Genomic DNA, 21971 nt, shown 5'->3' with positions numbered 1-21971 from the left:
GGAAAAGAGAAAAGCTTTACTACCAAAAAATAAAACCTCATGCTTCTAGCTGCAGTTTCAAATGTAGGGTAAGCATGTAAACAAGCAGATTTGCCAAAACTGTGTGGCTGTGATTCCAACACAAGAAACATGAAGTCAAAGAGGCATACCAATTTTTGATATTTCCTGAGCGGATGCTGAAAATAACTTCCAGGAAAGGGCTGCTGTTGAGATATATGAGTCTTATCCCCCACCCTCTAACTGTGCATAATCTTATCTGTGCTATGACAACATGTAAATGCTCATTAGGGCTATGTGTACTCTAATTGTTATATTAAAATTTACCACCACCACCAGATGGTAAACGCAACCAGACAGAGATGTCTTCTAGACTAGGTCTGATGATTCATAATGCAAATGCCTCAACAGGATCTGACAGGACTTGTAATGCGACTTGTAATGCCATTTGGCAGCTCTGTAAGCCCAGTTTCTTGTTTAAAGTGGGGAGAAACAAACCAAAAAGTTAGTACTTTCCCCCAGAGATGAGGGTATACTGATTAATTAAAAAGAAATGATTTTGAAGTTTATTTTAATTTATTTTTAATGCTGGTGCTTGAAGAAAACCAAAAGATAAAACCAAACTTGTCAAGTGACAAGAACTTCTGGGCAAAGTTTCAAGGGACAGTAATCCATACTTCTGATTCCACTTCCTCTCTTCTCAGTTTGCAATCTGGCTTTTTCCCCTAAAACATCACCAAAACTGCTCTTACCAAGGTTAGAAAACAAGCCCCTAAATGCCAAATCCAATCATGTCCATTTAAAAAACCTTGGCTCAAGTGTTACCACATCCATGAAGTTGTCCTTAATACTCTACTCAGGGTACAACTCAGGCAAAGTTTGGATTAATAAAACCACGTTGTACTCTAACTGTCACCTCACTGGGCAGAAATTCCTTGGGAGTAGGCACCCCTTTTCACCTTTGAATGTGCACTGCTTGACACATGGTCAATATCTGTGGAATAAATAAATTGAGGGTTTGCTAGGTTACTTAGGAAAACCCAATTATCATACTTTTTCTTTGAAGTGCTTTAATGAGAACAAACTAAAACAACACAGGAAAAACCTGGAATGTTCCCAGGGAAAGTTTTCTTCTTTACAGAATTAAGAAATCTCCCTCAATTTCAAGAGGAAAATTCCAACATTTGGACACTGTTATTGTGCTGATTTGTCTATAACCCTTTAATATCAAAAGCCTTAATTTTAGGAACTTCTCCATGAAAATCAAATGACTTAAGTAAAAGTAACAGTACACGAGTACATGCATACCAGTGAAACAGGCCCGCTGCCTGCTAGTTTTAGGTTTATAGTCTGAAACACTTTAGGGAAGAAACACACTGGAATACTCCAGACTGACTCATGATCTTACTACCAACGAAACTGCTGTTGAGAACCCGGAGCAGTGACTAAATGGTGACTTATTTCGGAACACCAAAAGCTACTGTGGTTAAGGGAAGTCTCCTTCCACCCTCCTTTACCTTCAGATTTGCCACTCCTTACCCCTCCTCACCCCAGTTTCTTCTACACACTCTTGCCTGGGGTCAGAAACTCAACTAATAGAATCTTGCAGTTAGCAAAGGAGACTGGGGAGGGAATAAGAGAAGGGATGGGAATAATAAGGAGAAAAGGAGGTAAAGAAATTCAGGGTCTACCAATTCCCAACCACCCCACCCTTCCCTTCTCTTTATCACTCCCAATGCTTTACAGTCTTTCTCCAAGCACGCCCTGCCCCCAATTTCCTCATTTTTCCTTAGTTACCTCACCCTTTCCAGGAACCCTGCTGCTTCAGGCCCTGTGCATTTGCTGCTCTGAGATCCCTAGTGTTCAACCCCAGGAAGCCAAGGCCCCAGCCTCCATCACAGGGTCAGGAGAATTTGCCTGGGGCAGGGAGGGAGGCCAGGACAGTGGGGTTAATATAATCTGAGAGCTAAACTGAGATCTTTACCACCATTCCAAAAATGTTTCTTTGGGAAATACACTTTGAGTTCCAAATCATCATGAACCGTATTTAGAATTAGGAAGTGTCTACAATTATTTCATGATAAATCATAAACATGCATTATAAATTTGTAAATGTTAAGCTGTTGGACTTATGAAATATCTATATTCTAAAGAAGATGACCATGTGGGCTACCCCTAAGCTTGCCAGATGTGTTTACTAATCCAGAATTTGGCTGGTTATACAAGTAGAGATTCTGTTAAACTAATGATTTTCTGTGAACTAGTGTCCTGATCTGGACTCACTTTCATGAGGACTGAGAAATCGTTAAAGACATTCTTTTAATGATTACAGCAGAAAAATCTTATATAGGGTTCGTTGACGTTCTTATCATTTTAGACTCCAAGGCAGGGTGTTGGATTTTGAATTATTCCAAGGAGCAGGTCTATATTTTAAACAGCCAGACTACCAAACAGGATTTCCATGTGGATCACCTGAAATGAAGGCCCCACTTCTCATTTACTTTATTTCAGGGTGTCCAGGTGTCCTCCTCATAAAGGCGTGGATTTTGTTTTCTCCATCTACTCAATGTTGATCACAGAAGACAACCTCCCAGGTAACACTGTGGGTCTGACCCTATGACTGAAGGCTTTTAATGGAGCTGGCACATTTTAAGTCTCAAGCCTGTTTAGAGATCTCTGCTCCAGGCCTAAATGAAAATCTGTATGGAAAGCGAAATTCAAAAGCAGAGCTCACCCACCATTCACCAGGCTGCCCTACTTGACATGCAGCCTGTCCAAAACCACCCTGGGTTTCCTGCGGCCTCTAGAAAGAACCCTCCTTATGAATGCTGTCCAGCTGTACTGGCTGGCTGTGTACATTAACTTCCTCTAACCTGGTTCCCCTCACCCGAGTAGCAGGGCCCTAAGTGTATAAGAAGCATACCAGATACAGAAAAAGTTCCAAAGTGAAGAGCCTCTGTCAGAAATAGTGGCAAACCCTTGGGATTTAAACCTATCGACCAACAGAAAACTTACCCCCATCAACAAACCTCCAATTTCAATAAAAATTTTTACCTTAGCCAAGGATAGCAGTGTGTCGTGAAGAAGCCAACCAAATTCATTACACACACACACACACACACACACACACACACACACAAATGTGCAAAAGCATGTTAAAAAGAGGACTGCACAATAAAATTGCTTTCAGGGAGAGCACACATGAAAACAGATAATTTTTTTAAAATAGTTGGATATGTAACTCCAATTCTCTGTTGAAATATTTATGCCAAGGAAGTGGCTTTGCCTAGGTACTAACATTCAGGGAGTAGACAGATGTAAACAGAATGGAGTCAGCTATGAGAAAAACTAGGCCAGGGAGGTAAGTAGCCTTTTATAGGTAAAGGGAAGAAGAGCAAAGAGGATTATGAGTAAAAAATGCTGAGAGCATGTGCAAGTTAAAAGAACATAAAACAATTTATTTTACTTGGTGCACTGACTTGCTTGATGATTTTATTTATTCCATTCGTCCACTAATGCTTTTTTCTTTTGAGCCCCCACTATGTGCCGGATATGTTAGTATTTCTACAAAAGTCACATTTTAAGACCTGAGTACTCAAAGGCCTGAAGTTAGTGGCCGAAGAATAATCTGAAGACTTCAAAAAGGGTCTATGCGGGTTTTTTTTTTTTTTTTTTTGGTGGCTGGCAGGTACAAGGATCGAACCCTGGACCTTAGTAATATCAGCATGATGCGCTACCCAACTGAGCGAACCAGTCAGCCCCTCTATGCACTTTCTTGTTAAACACATAACACTTGAATTACAATTCAAAGGCTGCCTCTGTGACTATGAAGACAGAAGGAAGCAGCTGCAGTGGTTGTTTCCTTTGCCTCTTTTTCATGTATTCTTTCCTATACCCAACCAACATCTACTGATCACATGCTAGGCCCCTTGCTTGGCGTCATATAGGCTAAAAAGATATGACTAGAACACTTCAGGAGCTTAAAATCAAATACAGAACATAAGACACTCCATTAAGACAGACAGATAAAGGTAAGGATATCATCACAACGTAAGTGAGGGGTCAGAACAAAAAGTAAATACTTCCCACTAGGTAAGTATAGAAGGTTCATGAAGCCAATGATTGAGGAGCTGGACTGTCAAGAATGGGCAAAAGTTCAGTAGGAGGAATAGAAGTTCATATACAAAAGTGAGAAAGGAGGAATAGGTGTGTGGTCCTGCATTTTTCCTACATCCATCTGAGGTCAGCAATTAGCCTTCAACAAGTTAAAATAACTAATCCTCAAAGAATGGTAACCTCTGCAAATTTAGAGGTTTCAGCTGACAAGGGGACCACCACAGGTAAATGCATGGATTTCAACACCTTCAGATTTCTTACAGCTAGCAAATAAACCTCATTGAATTGGCCAATTTCCTGCCCCAGTTTCCCTGCTGCGATTTCTGAGCTGGTTCTTGGAGGCCCGGGAACCTCTCTGGAACCTCTCTGTTCCAGGCCTTCCTTGTAGTACCTACACTGCTACTGGTTTGAATTCTTTGAATCAGCTACTAAAATAAGTCGATTACTCCAAGCTTGCACTGCAAATACCCACTCTGACTGATAAAAGGAGGCTGCACCTGGGAATAATTTAATATGTTTTCTAAACTACTCCCTCACCAAGTGATTTTTCTCCCCCTAATCTCACATGTTGTCAAAGGTTAACTGCAATATGCATGAAATGGTGCAGTGTCTGTGGGCACCGAAGTGTTACCTGGATTGCTGATGTCTGGGTCCAAGTTGCAGCTGGCCATCTGGAGCTTCATATGGCTCTTCTACCTCATACACATTTGCATCAGTGTCCTCCATGCTGCTGGAATTGTGCCATTCTAACTCTGGAGTTTTCCTTCCAGCCATAATAAACGGCAAGTTCTCATACTCCGGTATTTCCTCATAATGGCGTATATTTTCATATTCTGGTGCACAGCCGCTTGTAGCAGACTTGCAAGGCGCCTGAGGTGATGACTCCCTGGAGAGCATTTGGTCATCTAAAGACTCAGCTCTTAGTCCATTAGCTGCACTGGTCAGCCCTTGAAACTTCTTCCTCTTCTTTTGAGATTCCAGGCTGCAGTTATCTGCAGAATATGCTTTGATGGGTTTACTTCTCTTCTCTTCCTCTACCAACAAGCCATGCCAATCATTTTCAATGCCTTTCCGCTCCCCACCAGAGAAGCTGCCTGTGGTTGCGTCTCCGGGATGGCTACTCTTGGACCAAAATTTCTGAAAGTCACTCTTCATGAAACAGATGGACAGTTTCACATGGAGCAACTTTTTAAAAGAATTTTTCTTTGAACTATCTTTGCAAGATTTAGTGCACCTTTCCATATCCATAGCCGATAATGATTTTGCTCTAGGCTTGGTTAGGGAAGTTGAAGGTTCACTATTTGAGGATATGGTGATAGACTTCAAGGATTCTGGGTTCCCTGAAAAGGGTAAAATAGGATGAGGTAATTTCCACACTGGCTTTTCTGAAGACCGTTTAGGCATATCAAAGGATGATGACATACCATGGTTTTGAGCACACAAATGCTGAGGGTGATTTCTTTCTAGACCCTTCTCTGAATTTTTTTCTTCAGTTGAGGGAGAAATTTTCTCCACAAGCTCCTCGGAGGCAGCCTTTTTAAGTACTCCTGCAGCAGGCAAGCTGTGTCTCTGAGGTTTTTTGGGGACAATTCTTGAGGAACTTTCCTCTTTTATTACAGATTCCTTTTGCATTTGAGTGGCAGACACTCCCAGCTTACAGGCAGTAGGAAAATGTTCATTGCAAGTTAATTTGAGCTGCTTAGGCAGGCTCATAGATAAAGAACTGCATCTTATAAAACTGGTTTCTGTGTCCATAGCAAGTGACATATCAGAACCATCTACTGTTGTGCTGTCAGAACTCAAATTAGAGTTTGTACCTAAACAAGGTACCATTTTTTCAGAGGAAGATGTTTCATGACACACAGCTTTCTGTGAATTGACCAGATCCTGCCTGTCACTGCTGGGGTCCATATTCAAATCACTTTTATTTCCTGGTTTCACTTTGCCCACCTGTTCCTGGTTACACAAAACACTGTGATGAAGAACACTGATTTTACTGTTTTTCAAACTGTCTTTGTTAAGACAAGTGGAGCTACTTTCTGAATTGTCTGGTTCTTCAGTACTTTCACTAGGAGTATCTACATATTTTTGGCGTAACAGACGAGCAGTGTGTGTCTTTCTGGGCTTGGGAGTTGGGAATCTGGGGGTATATGGTACTAAGTGAATTTCTAAGGGACCGAGGTCTTTGACTTCTGATTTCTTGCCAACTCCATCCGAAGATATAAAAGTACTCCTTTTACCATTTTCCAGGGCTTGTAGTTCAGATGAATGAAAGTAACTAATGCTTTTTTCACTGCCATTTTGACAGGTTTCAAAATTCTGAAATTCATTAGGAAGCTGTACATGGCAATTGAGATGGGAAGGTGACAAATCTGAAAATTCAATTCTGACTTGTCTGTTAGGATTACAGCCACAATTCATTTCTGGATTGTCTGTGGATCTGTGCTTCTGTAGGGAACTGAAAGGTGATGTTCGTTGAGTTAAAACATTTTTGAGTTTTTCTTCTAGGACGCTTGCCTTTAAAATTGCACCAGTCTGGTTCCTGACCTTTTCACCATGAGAAACACATTTACTCCTAGTTTTTATATTCAAAGAGGACTCATCAAGTTTACTATTTTCTAAATTTTCATTTGCTTCTAGGGGCTCTAAAACAAGCTGCTTTACACACAAATTGTCTCTCTTCCCAAGCTTATGAATACACTCGGAACTGTCAGGACACATTGGTAAAATATAATTGTTGCTCTGTTCCCCTACATTCTTGCAAGTAAAGTTGTCAGTGCTTTCAGGTAATTCCTGTTTATGCTCTTCCAGGTTTGAGGTGATTTTCCTTGATGGTAACTGCTCAATGTCTTGAACAGGTGCCTTCTTCACAACTTTTGGTTTCGGGGCTATTGCTGGTTTGGTTTTCTTTGCTGACTGTGGAACACTAGAAATCACAACGTCGGGTTTAGGTGCAACAGGAGGCGGAGATGGCTTATTATTTGCCACCACAAACTTTGGCTTGGGGGCCAATGGTGGCTTCTTAATTTCTAGAAAGAAAAAAATAATTTGATGACAAAATAACCAAAGCATAAGATGATATATGATTAATTTTTTTGGTGGCTTGCCAGTAGTATATATGAGTAAATTTGACTACATTTTTACTTTTAACAATACGAACTTGCGTTTTACTATGTAGATTATATTACATTATATAGAGTTGATATTACTCTCAAAATTCTTTAAATTGTCCTTAAATTCCTGTATACTAGCTTTAGGTATACAGTACATTTCTTAATAAGTCCAATATAGTTTTTCTTCCAACTTTGGAACAGATTACCATATCTTTAGTTGACACTAAATGAAATAGCTGACTTCTGCGTGGGATCCATACAGTAGTTCTTCAGTAAATTTGCTAAGTGCTGAGAGCTGAATTTGTCTAAGTTAAAAGTAGGATGCAACTCTTTAAGATTCTAATATGAATGAGCAGTTATATTTTTCCACCTCAGTGATATGTAGTAGAACTGCATAAATTTGCTTTTTATCAATAATCTGTCTACCTCAATAGATAGAACTTCAAAAACAATCTTAAAAAAAGAATATAGAAATTAAAAATTTTCTAAATTTAAGAACTGAAAATTAATTCTTCATTATTATTTAAGGCTCATAATAAAGTTGGTATTTCTCTACAGGGGTTCACAATTGGTAATTTTCATTATAATCCTTCATGGAGCTTTATTTTTTAAAAAGTTATGTGTCTAGGCTCTACTTGAGATCTTAATCAGAATCAATGGGGATAGAGCCTGTACATCTGTATTTCTTAAGTTCCACAGGTAATTATGTTTATCCATTAATAATCACTGTTCTACGGCATTTCAAAGATGACCATGATTTCTGGTGTAGCAATTCTTCTTCAACATTATATATAAAGTATGTAATTAACATCTATTTTACAATGCTAGATTTGTACAGACTAGCTCCTAGCCTATGGAAACCTAATAAAAGCTTTACACAAAAGACCTGTAAAATGAAAAGATACATAGAGCCTGCACATCTGTATGTCTTTTAAGTTCTCCTATCCCCACTGTCACTTATCAACCAGTTATATTTGTCCAAGGAGACTTGAGGTCAAACATGTTTTATCTTACATTTGTTATACTTATGTCTGTTCCTTCAGAAGGATCTAATGCTTAATGAAAATTTCCTTTACTGGAAAAAAAAACTTTTCAAAAGATCTGTTGAAAAAAACTGCTGGACATTGTTTAATAACTTGAGTACACATAGACTTTGATATTTCATTTTGGTGATTTTTTTTTTCAACAAAGGATATATTAGTCACAACACTCGGGAAGATATTACAAGGAACTGAGTTTAAAAAAAGGGAGTAGGACGCTCTACTTCCTTTTATCAACTAAAGAAGAATTTCCCAAATTCCTAAAACTATGTGTACAACCAAGATTATATAACAGATGCCTTCTCACTCAATTCCTAGGTATGCTATAAAAAAGATAATGAATTATTTTCAAAGTAACTTAATACAAACTCCCAAAGCTATACAATTTCAGTTAGTTGTTCAATAAGCAATGTTATTAAATTTGTTTGAGCTTTTTTAGGCAGAAATTGTAAAATCCTTCAATGCCTAGTGGTAAAACTGTTGTAATGGTCAATTAAATTAAACTACCGTCTCAAGAGAAAATATGAATGCCCTGGGCCTCTTCCCAACCTCCCATCTTACTCAATAAAAACTGACAGACTGTCATGTTGATTTCATGTCTGTAACTATCTCAAAACATCCCACCTCTGGGATTTTTGAAAGAATTTTTTAAAAAATCAGTTTTGCGGGCCGGCCCCGTGGCGCACTCGGGAGAGTGCGGTGCTGGGAGTGCAGCGGCGCTCCTCGGATCCTATATAGGAATGGCTAGTGTGCTCACTGGCTGAGCGCGGTGCGGACGACACCAAGCCAAGGGTTGCAATCACCTTACCAGTCACAAAAAGACAAAAAAAAAAAAAAAATCAGTTTTACAAGATGAAAAGAGTTCTGGAGATTGGCTACACAATATGGATGTACTTAACACTTCTGAACTGCACACTTAAAAATGTAAGATGGTAAATTTATGAGTATTTTACCACAATTCAAAAAAAACCCATCTCATCAAAGTAATCTTTTACTTTCTGAATCTTAGATCCTTGTCAGAAGCTTCAGGTTTATTTAACCAATCCATTTTTGCTTTTCAGTTAAGTTGTTTTTTTAATCTCTGGTACTAATTTCACTCTTTTCTTTAAATGTGTTTTGTACATGAGTCTGCTTCCAAGAGACATAAATTCCTGTTCTCTCTTAGTGTCACAGAAATTAAATTAACTACATATGAGCTGGGGTTGATTCCCAATAAATACAGCACAGCATTACGTACCTAAAGCATTCAATGCATACTCACTGAATTAAATAAAGAACTGTGAACTTCAGCTTTCGACTTGCCACTGTTAAAGCCCATATGAATCTGAGATTATAACTTCTGAGATATCTGCTCCAGGAGAACCCTGATCTGCTGTAGCCTCTTTGTACTGTGTTATTTTTCTTCAGTGCACTGTTGTCTGTCTTCCCCACTGGAAGGCAAGCTCCAGGTGGGCAGGCACTTTATCTCATTCATTGCTGTATCCCAGCACAAAAAAAACAGGGCCTGGGAATCATCAGAGCTGCCCCAACACATATTCTTTAATATGTCTCAGTTACAGGAAATTTCTTTAAAAAAAAAAAAAATCAATATCCATTTTAATGTAGAATAATATTTTGACAAGTTAGTAGGAATCAACTTCAATAGCATTATTGAATAATTCCTTAATCATTAATAGGAACAAGAGTTCAACTAAAGTCATTGGTATAGCAATATCTGAAAGCCTTCATTATTATTTATTATTACTTTTTAATGGCTCTATTTTGAAGGAAGCACAACTCGAAAAATAATAAGCCATTATATTATGGCCTGCTCCAATGTTAAACTCTTGAAATAAATGCATGATGTTTGGAAATGAGTCCAGCACCTTTGGATCTTAATACTGTATGTATCAACAGTCAGACCCAAAGCTTCTCAGAGCAAAATCTTTTATTTACACAGCTGTTTGGCTCCAGGGAAATATAAGGTAAGAAAGTAAAGCACTGGTACCATTTTACCAAATATTGCAAACATACTCGTCATCCTGTTACACACAGATGGCTGTGGTTCGCATGCGCACTTGCTTGGCTATTGGACCAGTCAAACAGCAAAGCACAGATGTTAATAAGACAGTGACCTGTACATGTTCAAAAAGATACAAAACATACACCTATAATTATGCCTTCTACATATACTGCTTAGAACAATTCCAGAATCTTTACTAAGGGCCCATTCTTTCACAGAAGCAGAAAAAACAGACCAAGTGCTTCTTCAGGATACATATAACTTACATGTTCTACAACATTACTCTTATTTTATTAAATTAAACCAACCCTATGCTAAGATTTCAACATGATAGAAAAAGTAATAAATAAATAAACCCCAACCCTCCCAAATACCACAGATTAGATTTGATAACAAACATCTCCTCCCCCAATTGCAAATAACTTCCCTAAAAGTTTTAATCAATTTGACTATTGTTCCACAAAAGCACCACGATAAGCTTATAATAACGATGTATACATAATTTTATAAGAATGGGTGGAAATAAAACCCCAGTTCTTTCCCATATTCCCCATCTAGACACAAGGAAGAATTATAATAAATCTTAACAGATGAGTGAGCAAAAATGTAGTTAATACTTCTCAGAGAGCTATGCTAAAAACTAACTCAGCTAGACACAGGAAATGTTCCTCTTTTAAACACCACAAAAATGTCTGTGGATTTCTTTAATTGTAAAGTTGATAAATATAAAAATAGCTTGCATTATTCTAGGGTAATTCAAACAAAAGAATTATAAACTTCCAGAATGGGCCCTGGAAATCAAGTTTACATATGTAAGTGTCAAATGCTTCATTATCTGTTCATTACATAAGCTGTTAGGACTGAAAGGGAAAACTGATACATACAAAGTATGAATATTTTAAATACATTTGACACCCCAAAGAAGGGAAGGACTACAATTGGCTGGAAAGATTTTTGAATTTCTAACCACTTTTAACTTAATTATATTGGTTCAATAGTAAAGAAAACTTAAACAAAGGTGAGGCACAGAAACTTAGAACGAATTATATAATTCATTAGATAAATGGAAAGCCACCCTTTGGTAAGGAAAAGAGAGTTTATAAATAACTACAACAGTGTATGAGGACATCTCATACACAAACATGTAACATCAAAAAGGAAAGAGTCACATCTTCTACAGGAGTACTTCACACCTTGCTTTCTTATTTCTATTGGCTAATTTCCTGTCTCTCTGGTTGTAATCTGATTACACCTAGCAATGCAACACTCCACTATGTCTAGGCTTTAGAAATCATACAAATCAGACCACTTAGAGCGCTGTTTGACAGTTTCAAGTTGCAGGAATTTTAAACAAATGACAAAAAAAGCCATGAAAATTTAATCTGATCAAGTGCTGATTCTAGAAGTAACTTTGAGGGGAAGTTTTAAGCTATTCTACTATAAAATTTCAAATGGAAAGTCTGTTTATTTCAAGATGGACAAAACCGTAAAAAAATAAAACCCTGAATACCTAATACATTATTAAGTTCTGGTTTTAAAATTAACCTATGTTCTTATGAAGTAAATGTAACCGCCCTTCAGTAATTATTTTGATAGAGTTGCTAAAAATCTGCACAGAAATACAGGCTTTATTTGGATGAGGGGGAAAGGACTATGGGAGGCAGACAGAAAATAAGGCTTTGTTCACACTAACCAGGTAGAAATGGGGGGGAGGGGATTCATAAGAAACTGGGTGAAGATGAGCAAAAGAAAAACTGCCATCAGCTTCTCAGGTAACGGGTAAAACCACCAGGACATGAGTAACAACGCCTAAACCTCTTTATTTTACACGGGTGTTTCCAGCCGATCCTAGATTTAAGGCGACTCAGCACAGTCGCCGGGTTCAACACGCTGGGAACACTATCCTTTTCTAGAATAACTGATTTCTTCACATGGGAACCTACACTATTTTCACACGCACAAGCAAAGTCGCTCCGACTGTAGAAGAGATGAACACATGCCCTCTTTACACTTTACTTTTCACCTGGCGCCAAGAGCAGTGCAGGTCTCCTTTGGAAGGGAAGTTCCGAGAGATCCACCATTTCCAGGAGCCGTCTCGGCAGGAAAGGACGAGCAAATCCGGCAGCAAACCCCATCTGCTCCACACTTGCCGAGGTGGCGGGGAAAGGCAGAGGGCACACGCTCGCCCACCCGCCGCGGAGAAAGTGGCTAGTTCCAGCCTAGCAGCGCTCGCTACAAACTTTGCAGCGGCAGCGCGAGCGCCGTCACTTACCAGCGGCAGAAGTCATGATTCCCCCGTACAGCTCGCTTCCCCGCTCGCGCCCCTCAATCCATGTTCCCCTTTCAGTCCATTGTTTCCAGAGTTGGGGCAGAAGAGAAGAGCCCTCGCAGTGCCCACATACTGTCCCGCTGTACAGCGGCGCAACTCGAGCGCCGCACAAAGGAGACAGCCGGCTCCGGAGACCCAGCCGCGCTCCCGGGCGCGAGCAGCCGGCGGGCGGACAGCCAGGCGCAGGCACGAGCAGCGGAGCGCTCGCGGTGGCGCCCGCGCGTGCACCTTTCAATCTCCAAAAAATCAGTGCTCCAAGCGCCCCCTGCCAGTCGAGTCCGTAAAAGGCAGACAAAAGCCCAGCCTCCTCCAATCGAAGGGCTCGAGCATAATCTCGCTCCCGCCCCTCCCGCCTACACGCTCACCCTCTTCTCCAATGAGCGTAACTAAAAAGGGGGCGTGAGCGGCGAGGCATGCTGGGAATTGTAGTTTTCTGGACCCACGGGACGGGCAGAAGCCGAAGCATCCGTGCAGCCTGTTCTCCCGCCTTCATTTCCCATCGTGCTGAGGCGGGTGGCATGGCGGAGAAGGATGACACCGGAGTTTGACGAAGAGGTGGTTTTTGAGGTAACGGGAAAATGGCGGTGGGTGTGGATTGCCTTTGTTTGAAAAGGACAAGAGGGAAAGCGAGGAGGCCAGGTGATCCCGGGGCGAGTGATCGAGTGACTGACTCCTGCAGGCCTCGGCCACTGAACCCCCGAGATTTCAGGGCCTAGTGTCTGCCGCAGCCTGACAGGTGTATGCCGAGTTGCCTTGGCCGTTGCCAGCTTCTGCCTCAGGAGCGTTCAGAATTGTCAGTCGGGGCCGGGTTGCCAGGCCCGTGGGCGGGAGCCCTGTTTGTTCCTTCTCTGGGAATGGATGCGCCGGCGGGGGAGTGCGCCAGGCTGGGGCGGGGCCGAATTGTGCATTTTACATACTCACTTATGCAGTTTAGCCTCCCCATTTTTTGCCCTCGATTTTTTTGGGGTCGGATCCAGAAGTGCCTGCCTCAAGTCACCGTTCACTGTCAAGGCGTGGCCCTCGTAATGAAGGCAGCAGGTGCCTGTTTTCTCAGAAGGTTTAAAGTCTGTGTATTTGGGACCTACCGTGGGTGGCTCGGATCGGGGCATCTCAGCATCTAGGTGGGATTCTTTTGTCCTTTGCTGTTGCGCTAGGTGTAGCCAGTTTCTTCTGACTTGAGGCTATGAAGGTGACTGCTTTTGTGTGGGACTATTTTAAGATGTTCTCTGCCATCTTGAATGAAAAAAATCAGGCGAGTGTTTTTGATGCCATTTTTCTATCAGATACAGATCAAAACTCACACCTCTGTATATATGTAGGTTTTACTGTCGCTAATCCAACTAGACTTTAAGAACTTTTAAAAAAAAGAAATGGCCCATGCCGTACAACGGGAGAGATGCACTATCGGGACAGAATGTTAAATGTTGAAATATGAACAGACTGTCACTGGAGGATTTATTTGGAAACGGCCGTCTGTTCTTGCGGCCTCCAAGAGGGTACACCAGTAAATGATACCCGAGTTGAATCTTAAACTATGAATCAGATTTGAAAGACGGAAGGGAGAAAATGTATTACAGGGAAAGAGAACTGAGCATACCAAGGCTGGGAGGTGAGAAAGTACCTGGTGTGCGTTTTTAGGGGCTGGGGTGTGTAGGGTTGCAATGTAAAGTGGTTTGATGTGGCTAAAATGTAGAAGTAGTGGAAAATGTGGCCATTTTACCGAAACGCAAAATCTGGATGTGAGGAGTTCACTAGGGAAGACAAGGGCCTGAATTTTGGAAATGAGAGAAGATATAATGGAATAATGGCTTGGACCTACATTTCTAAAGTAAAATCGAGGAAACGGTTACAGATTGAACGTGGGAGTTGAAGGAGAGACAGAAATCTACGTTGCATAGATTTCTAGAGTACGGGAAACTGGGTGGATGTATTTTTTTACCCTATTACTTTCTTCGATTTCCCAATATAATAGTAATACATGCTCAAAGAACATTTGATTGTAGATAATAAGCCAAAGAGTGAAAATAATCCATTATACCACCACCCAAAGATGGCCACTATTAACAGTATGGTATGTGTTCTTTTAGACTCATTTTGAGTAAGTATAAAAAACACGGTGTTTTTCCTATCTTTCCTATACTCTTATACTCTTTTTTTTTTTTAATTTTTTTTTTTTTTTTTTTTTTTTTGTCGTCGTTTTTTCGTGACCGGCACTCAGCCAGTGAGTGCACCGGTCATTCCTATATAGGATCCGAACCCGCGGCGGGAGCGTCGCCGGCTCCCAGCGCAGCACTCTACCGAGTGCGCCAAGGGCTCGGCCCTACTCTTATACTCTTATTCAGTAACAATACCACAGAAGACAGACTTCTGACTTCTGTGACCATATATATGGGGATCTTTCCCTCCAGCTAGCAAGCAACCAGTTCTGCAGCAGACACCAGCTGAGTGTGTTTTAATTCAAATGTGTTCTAACACTACCTGAGGATAGCATCAGATCCCACAAGACTGCCCCCCACCCCAATTTCTTATGCCAGTCACAAGCTACAAGTTATTTTTACCTTTGCTTCTGACCCAATGACTATAAATTGGGATTCCCATAACACCCTCTTTGGGTTTGATTAATTTGCAGAGTGGCTCACAGAACTCGGGGAAACACTTTTACTCATTTATTGCAAAGCATGCATAGAGCGAGGTACGGGGGTGACGGGGGGAAGGGATGTGGAGCTTTCCTGGGGGCCACCCTCCAGGAACCTCCACAGGTTCAGTTATCTGCAAGCTCCCTGAACCCAGGCCTCTTGGGTTTTTAGGGAAGCTTCATTACGTAGGCATAATTGATTAAATCACTGGCCATTAGTAATCAACTTAACCCTCAGCCCCTCTCCACTCCCTGGAGGTTTGGGGGTGGGCTGAACGTCCCAACCTTCTAGTCCTGCCTAGGTCTTTCCGGTGACCGACCCCCATCCTGAAACTACCCTAGGGGCAGCCGACCTTCAGTCAACTCATTAGTATATAAAAAGACCGCACTTGGGAGATTCTAAGGATTTTAGAAGTTGTATGCCAGGAAAGGGACAGGAACTGGGATCAAGACCAGAAATATACTGTATTTCAAAATTTCAAAGTAATATACTGTCTCGTCACGCATAGGTATCGTAATATAACCACTTTCCCATTATTGGATAATTAGATTGTTTCAAAGCACTCATCAGTGGGTCAAAGGATATGAATATTTTTTTAGGACTTACGGAGAAAGGTTATACCAATTCACATTTCCATTAGGAATAAGTATTAGTTTCACCAAATCCCCAGCAACAGCCTTATTAGTTTTCTTTAATCTTTGCTAATTTGATGGTCAAAAATAGCATTCTGTTGCTCTGATTTACATTTCTTGGCCATTTTTATTTCTTTGAGCATTTTTTGCCTATTTTCCTATTTTATGCTAGCTGTTTAAAAATTGATTTGCATGAGTTTTTCATATATTACTAAGCCTTTATCATACTTGTAGAAAATTTTTTCCAGTTTGCTGTTTAAGTTATTTGCTTTTTGTCATGTACATAATTTTTATTACAGTATGATATACATAAGGAAAGTGCATAAATCGTTAGTGTGCAGATTGATGTGTTTTTACATGTTGAGCACACTCATGTAACAAGCACCCATGAAGAAACAGAACATCACAAGCACACTGGAAGCTCCTTCCAGGTCCTCTTCAGTCGCTACTCTCTGCCTTAAAGATAACCACTATTCAGACTTATAATAACTAGCCTAGATTAGTTTGTCTATTTTTATTGTTTGCATACTGCAATTCCATTTATATGCTCTTTTGAGTCTGGCTTCTTTTGCTCTCTGGCTTTGTTTGTGATATCCATCTTTATTATTTGAGCATTTTTATTTCTGCATAGTATTTCATGTAAATATATGGCCATTTTTTATTTTTGTTTTTGTTTTGTTTTGTGTGGCTGGCCGGACATTTTTTAATCCATTCTTCTGCTAGCAGTCATTGGGTAGTTTCCAGTTTGAAACTATTATGAATAGCTCTACCGTGAACCTTTTAACATGTATTTTGTTAAACATTTTTCTGTTGGGTATATATTTAGAAGTAGAATTTCTGGGTTATAGAAAATACTATTTACCTTCTGTAGATATTGCCAAACATTATTCCACAGTGGCTGTACTAATTTATACTGTTGCCGGCTGTGTATGAGAATTCCTGTTTTTCCACATCCTCACCAACACGTTCTAATTTCAGTCTTTTTCTTATTATCATTCTGGTGGCCATGTCCTGGTTATCTCCTTATGGTTGTAATTTGTATTTCCCTGATAAAGAAGTTAAGATTTTCAGTATATTTGTTGGTCAATTGTATATCCACTTTTGTGAAGCCACTTCAGGTTTCTTGCATATTTTTCTATTGGGTTGTCTTTTTCTTACTGGTTTAAAGGAATTCTTTATATACACTGGTTACAAGTTCTTTGCTGGATATATGTACCTCTCAGATAGCTTATCTCGGGCTAAGCTATGTGATTTTAGCACTCTCCTAATAGTGTTTTTCAATGAACAGAAGCTCTTAACTTTATTATAATCCAATTAAACCTTTTTCTTTTATGGTTAGTGCTTTTAAAGAAATATTTGTTTTCTCTAAGGTCACAAAGATATTTTCTCTACAAGCTTCATTTGACCTTTTGCATTTAGATCTGCGATCCATCTGGAACTGTTTTTTATACAGTATCAAGTAAAGATCAACATATTTTTTTCCCATATAGATGTCCGGTTGACCCGGAACCATTTAATGAAGAAGTCATCCTTTCCCCACTGAACTGTAGTGTTGCCTTTGTCATAAATCAGGGTACTTTTATGTGTGGATCTGTTTCTGGACTCTCTCTTATTCTCCATTGATCATTTTGTCCATTCTTGTGCCAATACCACATTATTTTATGTTGCTTTGCCTCACACGGATTTATCACCTCTCTTCCCCTGGTTGATGGAACTGCAAAAGGATTACTCAAAGCCCATCTCTTCCTAGCAGTGAGAGACCCCGAAGGGGTTAATCTCCTGGAACCCTCAAGAGCAAGGCATTCCTTCCTTGGGAAATTAACCATGAATTGGGGTTCTCTCCCCACATTTATTTTCCAGGCCAGGAAGTTACAGAAAAAGAACATAGGTGGGTAATAGTCTAACAATAGAGGCTGGTAAGAAGCAAAGTGACATTCCATAATGCAATTTGCAAAAGGTTAAGTCTATCCACCAACAAAAGCATGATCTTAGCAAACACTGTTTTTCTCAACAGTAATTTCCCAGTATCTTTACATATCGATCAAGTAACTTGTCTGTCCTTGAGCCAGGAACCTTGCTGTGTTACAATTCTTTATCTTGCAACAAAGACTTTTAGCATGGGGAAAGTTTCCTGTCTTTTGCAAGGTTAAAATTTTATATGTACTTTTAAGAAGTTAGGCTAAACCTGAAACTAAGGGAACTAGACTCTGTGAAATATATTTGCTTTATAAACTTAAGTATATGCCACAATTTTAATTACTGCAACTTTATAATAGGTACTAATATCTGATAGGATAAAACCCTTCAGCTTTTTTTTTTTTTTTTTTTTTTTTTTGAAAAAAGATGACCAGTAAGGGGATCTTAATCCTTGACTTGGTGTTGTCAGCACCACCTCTCTCAAGTGAGCTAACTGGCCATCCCTATGTAGGGATCCGTACCTGCGGCCTTGGTGTTATCAGCACCACACTCTCCCAAGTGAGCCACGGGCTGGCCCCCTTCAGCTTTATGTTTCTTCAAGATTGCCTTTGGCTATTGGTGGCCCTTTGTATTTCCATATGAATTTTAGAATCAGCCTGTCAATTTCAGTTTTTAAAAAAAACCCACTGAGATTTTGATTTAGATTGCTTTGAATCTATAAATTAATTTGGGGAAACTTGACATCTTTATAATATTGAGTCTTCTAATCCATGAACATTTATTATTTGCCTTCTAAATGAGTGAGGCAGCCTCCCATCTCTTTCTGTCCTCTAGGACTGATTTTACAAAATGGGAATTATCTGTTTCTTGAAGCTATAGCGAAATTGGCCCTTAAATGATCCAAGCCTTTGCTGGGAAAAGGGGGAGTGGATATTGTTTATCAGTTCCATTTCTTTTAGGATTATTGCTCAGTTACAATTTTCTATTTTGATAATTTTTTAAAATTCTGAAATGCAGTGTAATATAGTTAAAGTCGTGAGCTCTGGAGCTGACAGCCTAAGAAATCCTAGCTCAGCTATTAATGTGGCTTTCAGCAGGTTAATTAATTTGTCTAAGCTTCAGTTTTCTCAGTATTACATAGAAAAAACAGTACCTATCTCATAGAACAGCTGTGAGTATTAAGTGATTTAATATGTGAGTCACTTAGATGAATACCTGAATCTTGTAAGCATTCAGAAAATGTTGCCTATAAATTAAAATTTTCCAGCAAATTACTCTTTATCTAGATTTTCAAAACTATTGGTATAAACTGCTCTAAGTAGTTTCTTAATTTTTAGTCTAATTTATAACACTAATTTGATCTAATTACTTCCTATGTTTATTTATGCCTTCTCTTTTTATCTTGCATAGATTTGCCAGCGTATGGAGATAGACTTTTCAAAGAACTAGTTACTGGTTTTATTTGATTAGCTCAATTGGGTTTGTTTGTAGTTTTTAATTTTTTAAATTTGTACTTTTATCTGTTTCCTTTTTTCTACTTTTTTTGTGTTTATTTTGCTGTTTTTTCTCTAGCCTCTTGAGTTAAAAACTTAATACTGAAAATAATTTGTAAGGCTATGAATTTCCCTGAGAATATTGCTTTGGCTGTATCTCATGAGTTCTGAAATGTAGTTTGTCTCACAGTTTTGTAATTTCCGTTTTGATTTCTACTTTAGTGCATTACTTATTTAATACCCAGGTGTATGGGTGAGGGATTGGTGTTGTTTTTGGTGATGATTTTTTGCTATGTGTCCCTGAGATCCATAATTCTACACTGACCATTATGGAGTGCATCAACTCTATTCCCTTGTCCTCTGGATTCCATTTGTGTTCAGCCAGTGGAAAGGAACTGCAGATTAGAGGGTAGAAGAGAAAGGGCCTGAGAGGTCTGGGAATTTAAACTCCTAGTTCACTCCCTAAAGCCCCTACAGGGCTACCATTTGGTAGTGATTAGCCACAGCTCTTATTGGGGGATTCTTCTCTTTTAACTTCAGCTCTTAACGAGGCTTCAGTAACACTGATTTTTTCCCTTGGCCTTTTGACCTATGGAAGGTAATAATTTCTTACTGTTACTAGTCCCTGGGTGCTTTATTATCCCCTCATGATTGCCTCACTGCTGCTTACAGCTTTGTAAAGTCTTTTCAATTACCCTTTAGAGTGTGCTGTTTCTTGGGGTCTTCCTACAAGATGACTTCCTTGGTTAACCTATTATGTTGCCCCACTTCTCTTCTCTGGGAGTCATTCTTATGCATTGTCATCCATGGCCTCTGGTTCTTCAGTCTGAGAATTTACTCGTTATCTCTTAGTGCTCCATTGCCTCTTATGAAATGGGTATTAAAATATACCCTTCTTGGACACAGCCCACCTTTCTGATTCCTGCTGATGCAGGTTTGTGGGCTTAACAGTTGCTTTAGGAGTTGAGTAATTACAGGTTTTTGCAGGATTTTGGTTTCTTTGGAGTACAGTTTCCTGAAGTACTGTAGGTCTCCAGTCTGCTTCCAGGCAGTTTCATGCAAAAGTAATCACAGCTAAAGAACCCATAGTTCTTAAATCTGAATTCTGTGGATCATTTTCTGGTTTTGTTCTGAATCTTTTCTCCTTCTCATTCAACTTTAATGACAACCACCTTGATCATCTGAAATGAAACAGGAGGACTGGGTGTAGGCGATATCACCCTTAACCAGATTTTTGCAGCTAGGCTGTTTCCCATTATTTTGTGGAGGTTCTTGGGAAATCTTGGGGCAGCCATCTTACTTCCTGCCTTTTGGCTTTTCCAACCATGAAAACTACAACCCCCCTCCTCCCTGTAAAACTTTCATTCAGCTAGGATCTCAGACCACAGGCAAAGAAAGCCTTCTTGTGAAGAGCTGAAAGCTTGTTGAGCACAATGTTTCCATGCCATCTACCACTCCGCTACTCAGCCAGTGCAGCATATTTCAAGTTCTACTAAGTCAGTCCTACACCTAGATACTAAGTACTGTATCAGCCATATATCCTAGTGCAGAAAACAGAAACCTGTCTCTCTACCATAAACAGAAAGGGATTTAATACAGGGAATTAGTGGTTAGATTTTTGTTGGAAGGTCTAGAGGATTAAGACCTATCAAGGTTGCGAGGTTCATGAAGCCAGGAATATATGATCATGATCATAGTTACAACCCAGTAATCAAGAAGCCATCACCACGACTGCCTTTCAGTAACATACAAAGTGATACTTTGGTATTGGAGCTCGGAATCACTCCACTGTCTCTACCAAAACTCATCTCTGTGTTACCAGGAAACTGGAGAATACATATTGGAATACTGCTGTAGAAAAATTTTGCCTCCATAGTTCTGTTTCATAGCAAAAAAAGAGAGAACGAGGAAAGCTAAAGGAGCAAAAAGTGAACCTCTGCTTTCCTTTCTCTCATAGGTACATCTAATTGAGGGGACCCTAATTTATATCTAGAACTCTAGCTGCAAGATAATTTGGGAAATGCCAGATATAGCTTTCCTGCCCCTGCAGTACAAGAGGTGTACTAGAAGGAAGATAGAATGGATTTTGAAAAAGCCAGTCCACCATATATCCATCATAGAGCCTAGCCTCTTCTCCCCTAAGAAAATTTAATTGTGATATTTTTGGCATATTTGGTATGATACTGTTATTTTGATGATTTTTAGAGTCAGAAATCAGACTTATTTGTATCTTGAGATTTACCCAGAGAGTCACATGCTGCATTAAAATTAAAAATTTAGTTCAAGCAAAGTTTTGGAAAGTATTACAGTAACATCCCTCCTCTTAAAACTTTTTTCAGGTATCTTGTTTTAATTTCCATTTTCTGGATTATTAGTAAATTTTACTAATTTTATATTTTCTTACATTTTGGTCATTTGTATTTCTTCTTCCAGATGTCAGCATTGAGTCCTCCTAGTCTGGGAGAAGTAGACGTGCATGGAGAGGTGGTGTGGTGAGGGACTAAGGGAGGAAAAGAGGGGTGAGGTTCTCAGGCTCAGTTCCTAGTCCTTGCCCTAGAACCTGACCACATTCATTTCATCAAGGCCAGATTCTCTATACACCTTCAAAGTTAATTTTATTATATTGGAGCCAGACTCTTCCTTCTCTAAAATAATTTATTTTAATCAGAACCTTCTGTAGTCATCCTACCCCAAAA

General features: G+C 39.6%; 2 protein-coding genes across 4 annotated transcripts in view; one reads left to right on the top strand and one right to left on the bottom strand.

Moving 5' to 3' along the window:
* FGD6 (FYVE, RhoGEF and PH domain containing 6) overlaps window positions 1-12715 on the bottom strand; it is a 101367-nt gene extending 88652 nt beyond the window's left edge. For both annotated transcript variants that reach the window (XM_063074939.1, XM_063074940.1), the window contains exons 1-2: window positions 12541-12715; window positions 4745-7142 (exon numbers count right to left, since the gene is read on the bottom strand). In XM_063074939.1, the coding sequence (XP_062931009.1) occupies window positions 4745-7142; window positions 12541-12556 (2414 nt within the window). In that variant the 5' untranslated portion in view covers window positions 12557-12715. The remainder of the gene's footprint in view (window positions 1-4744; window positions 7143-12540) is intronic.
* A 331-nt stretch (window positions 12716-13046) lies between these two features.
* The window catches only part of VEZT (vezatin, adherens junctions transmembrane protein), a 62725-nt gene continuing 53800 nt past the window's right edge, over window positions 13047-21971 (top strand). For both annotated transcript variants that reach the window (XM_063075208.1, XM_063075209.1), the window contains exon 1: window positions 13047-13164. In XM_063075208.1, the coding sequence (XP_062931278.1) occupies window positions 13129-13164 (36 nt within the window). In that variant the 5' untranslated portion in view covers window positions 13047-13128. The remainder of the gene's footprint in view (window positions 13165-21971) is intronic.

This window comes from Cynocephalus volans, chromosome 12, assembly GCF_027409185.1.
Source record: "Cynocephalus volans isolate mCynVol1 chromosome 12, mCynVol1.pri, whole genome shotgun sequence".
Classification (NCBI taxonomy): Eukaryota; Metazoa; Chordata; class Mammalia; order Dermoptera; family Cynocephalidae; genus Cynocephalus; species Cynocephalus volans.
The sequence above is the reverse complement of the archived record's forward strand: the minus strand, read 5'-3'. Positions and strand labels throughout refer to the sequence as shown.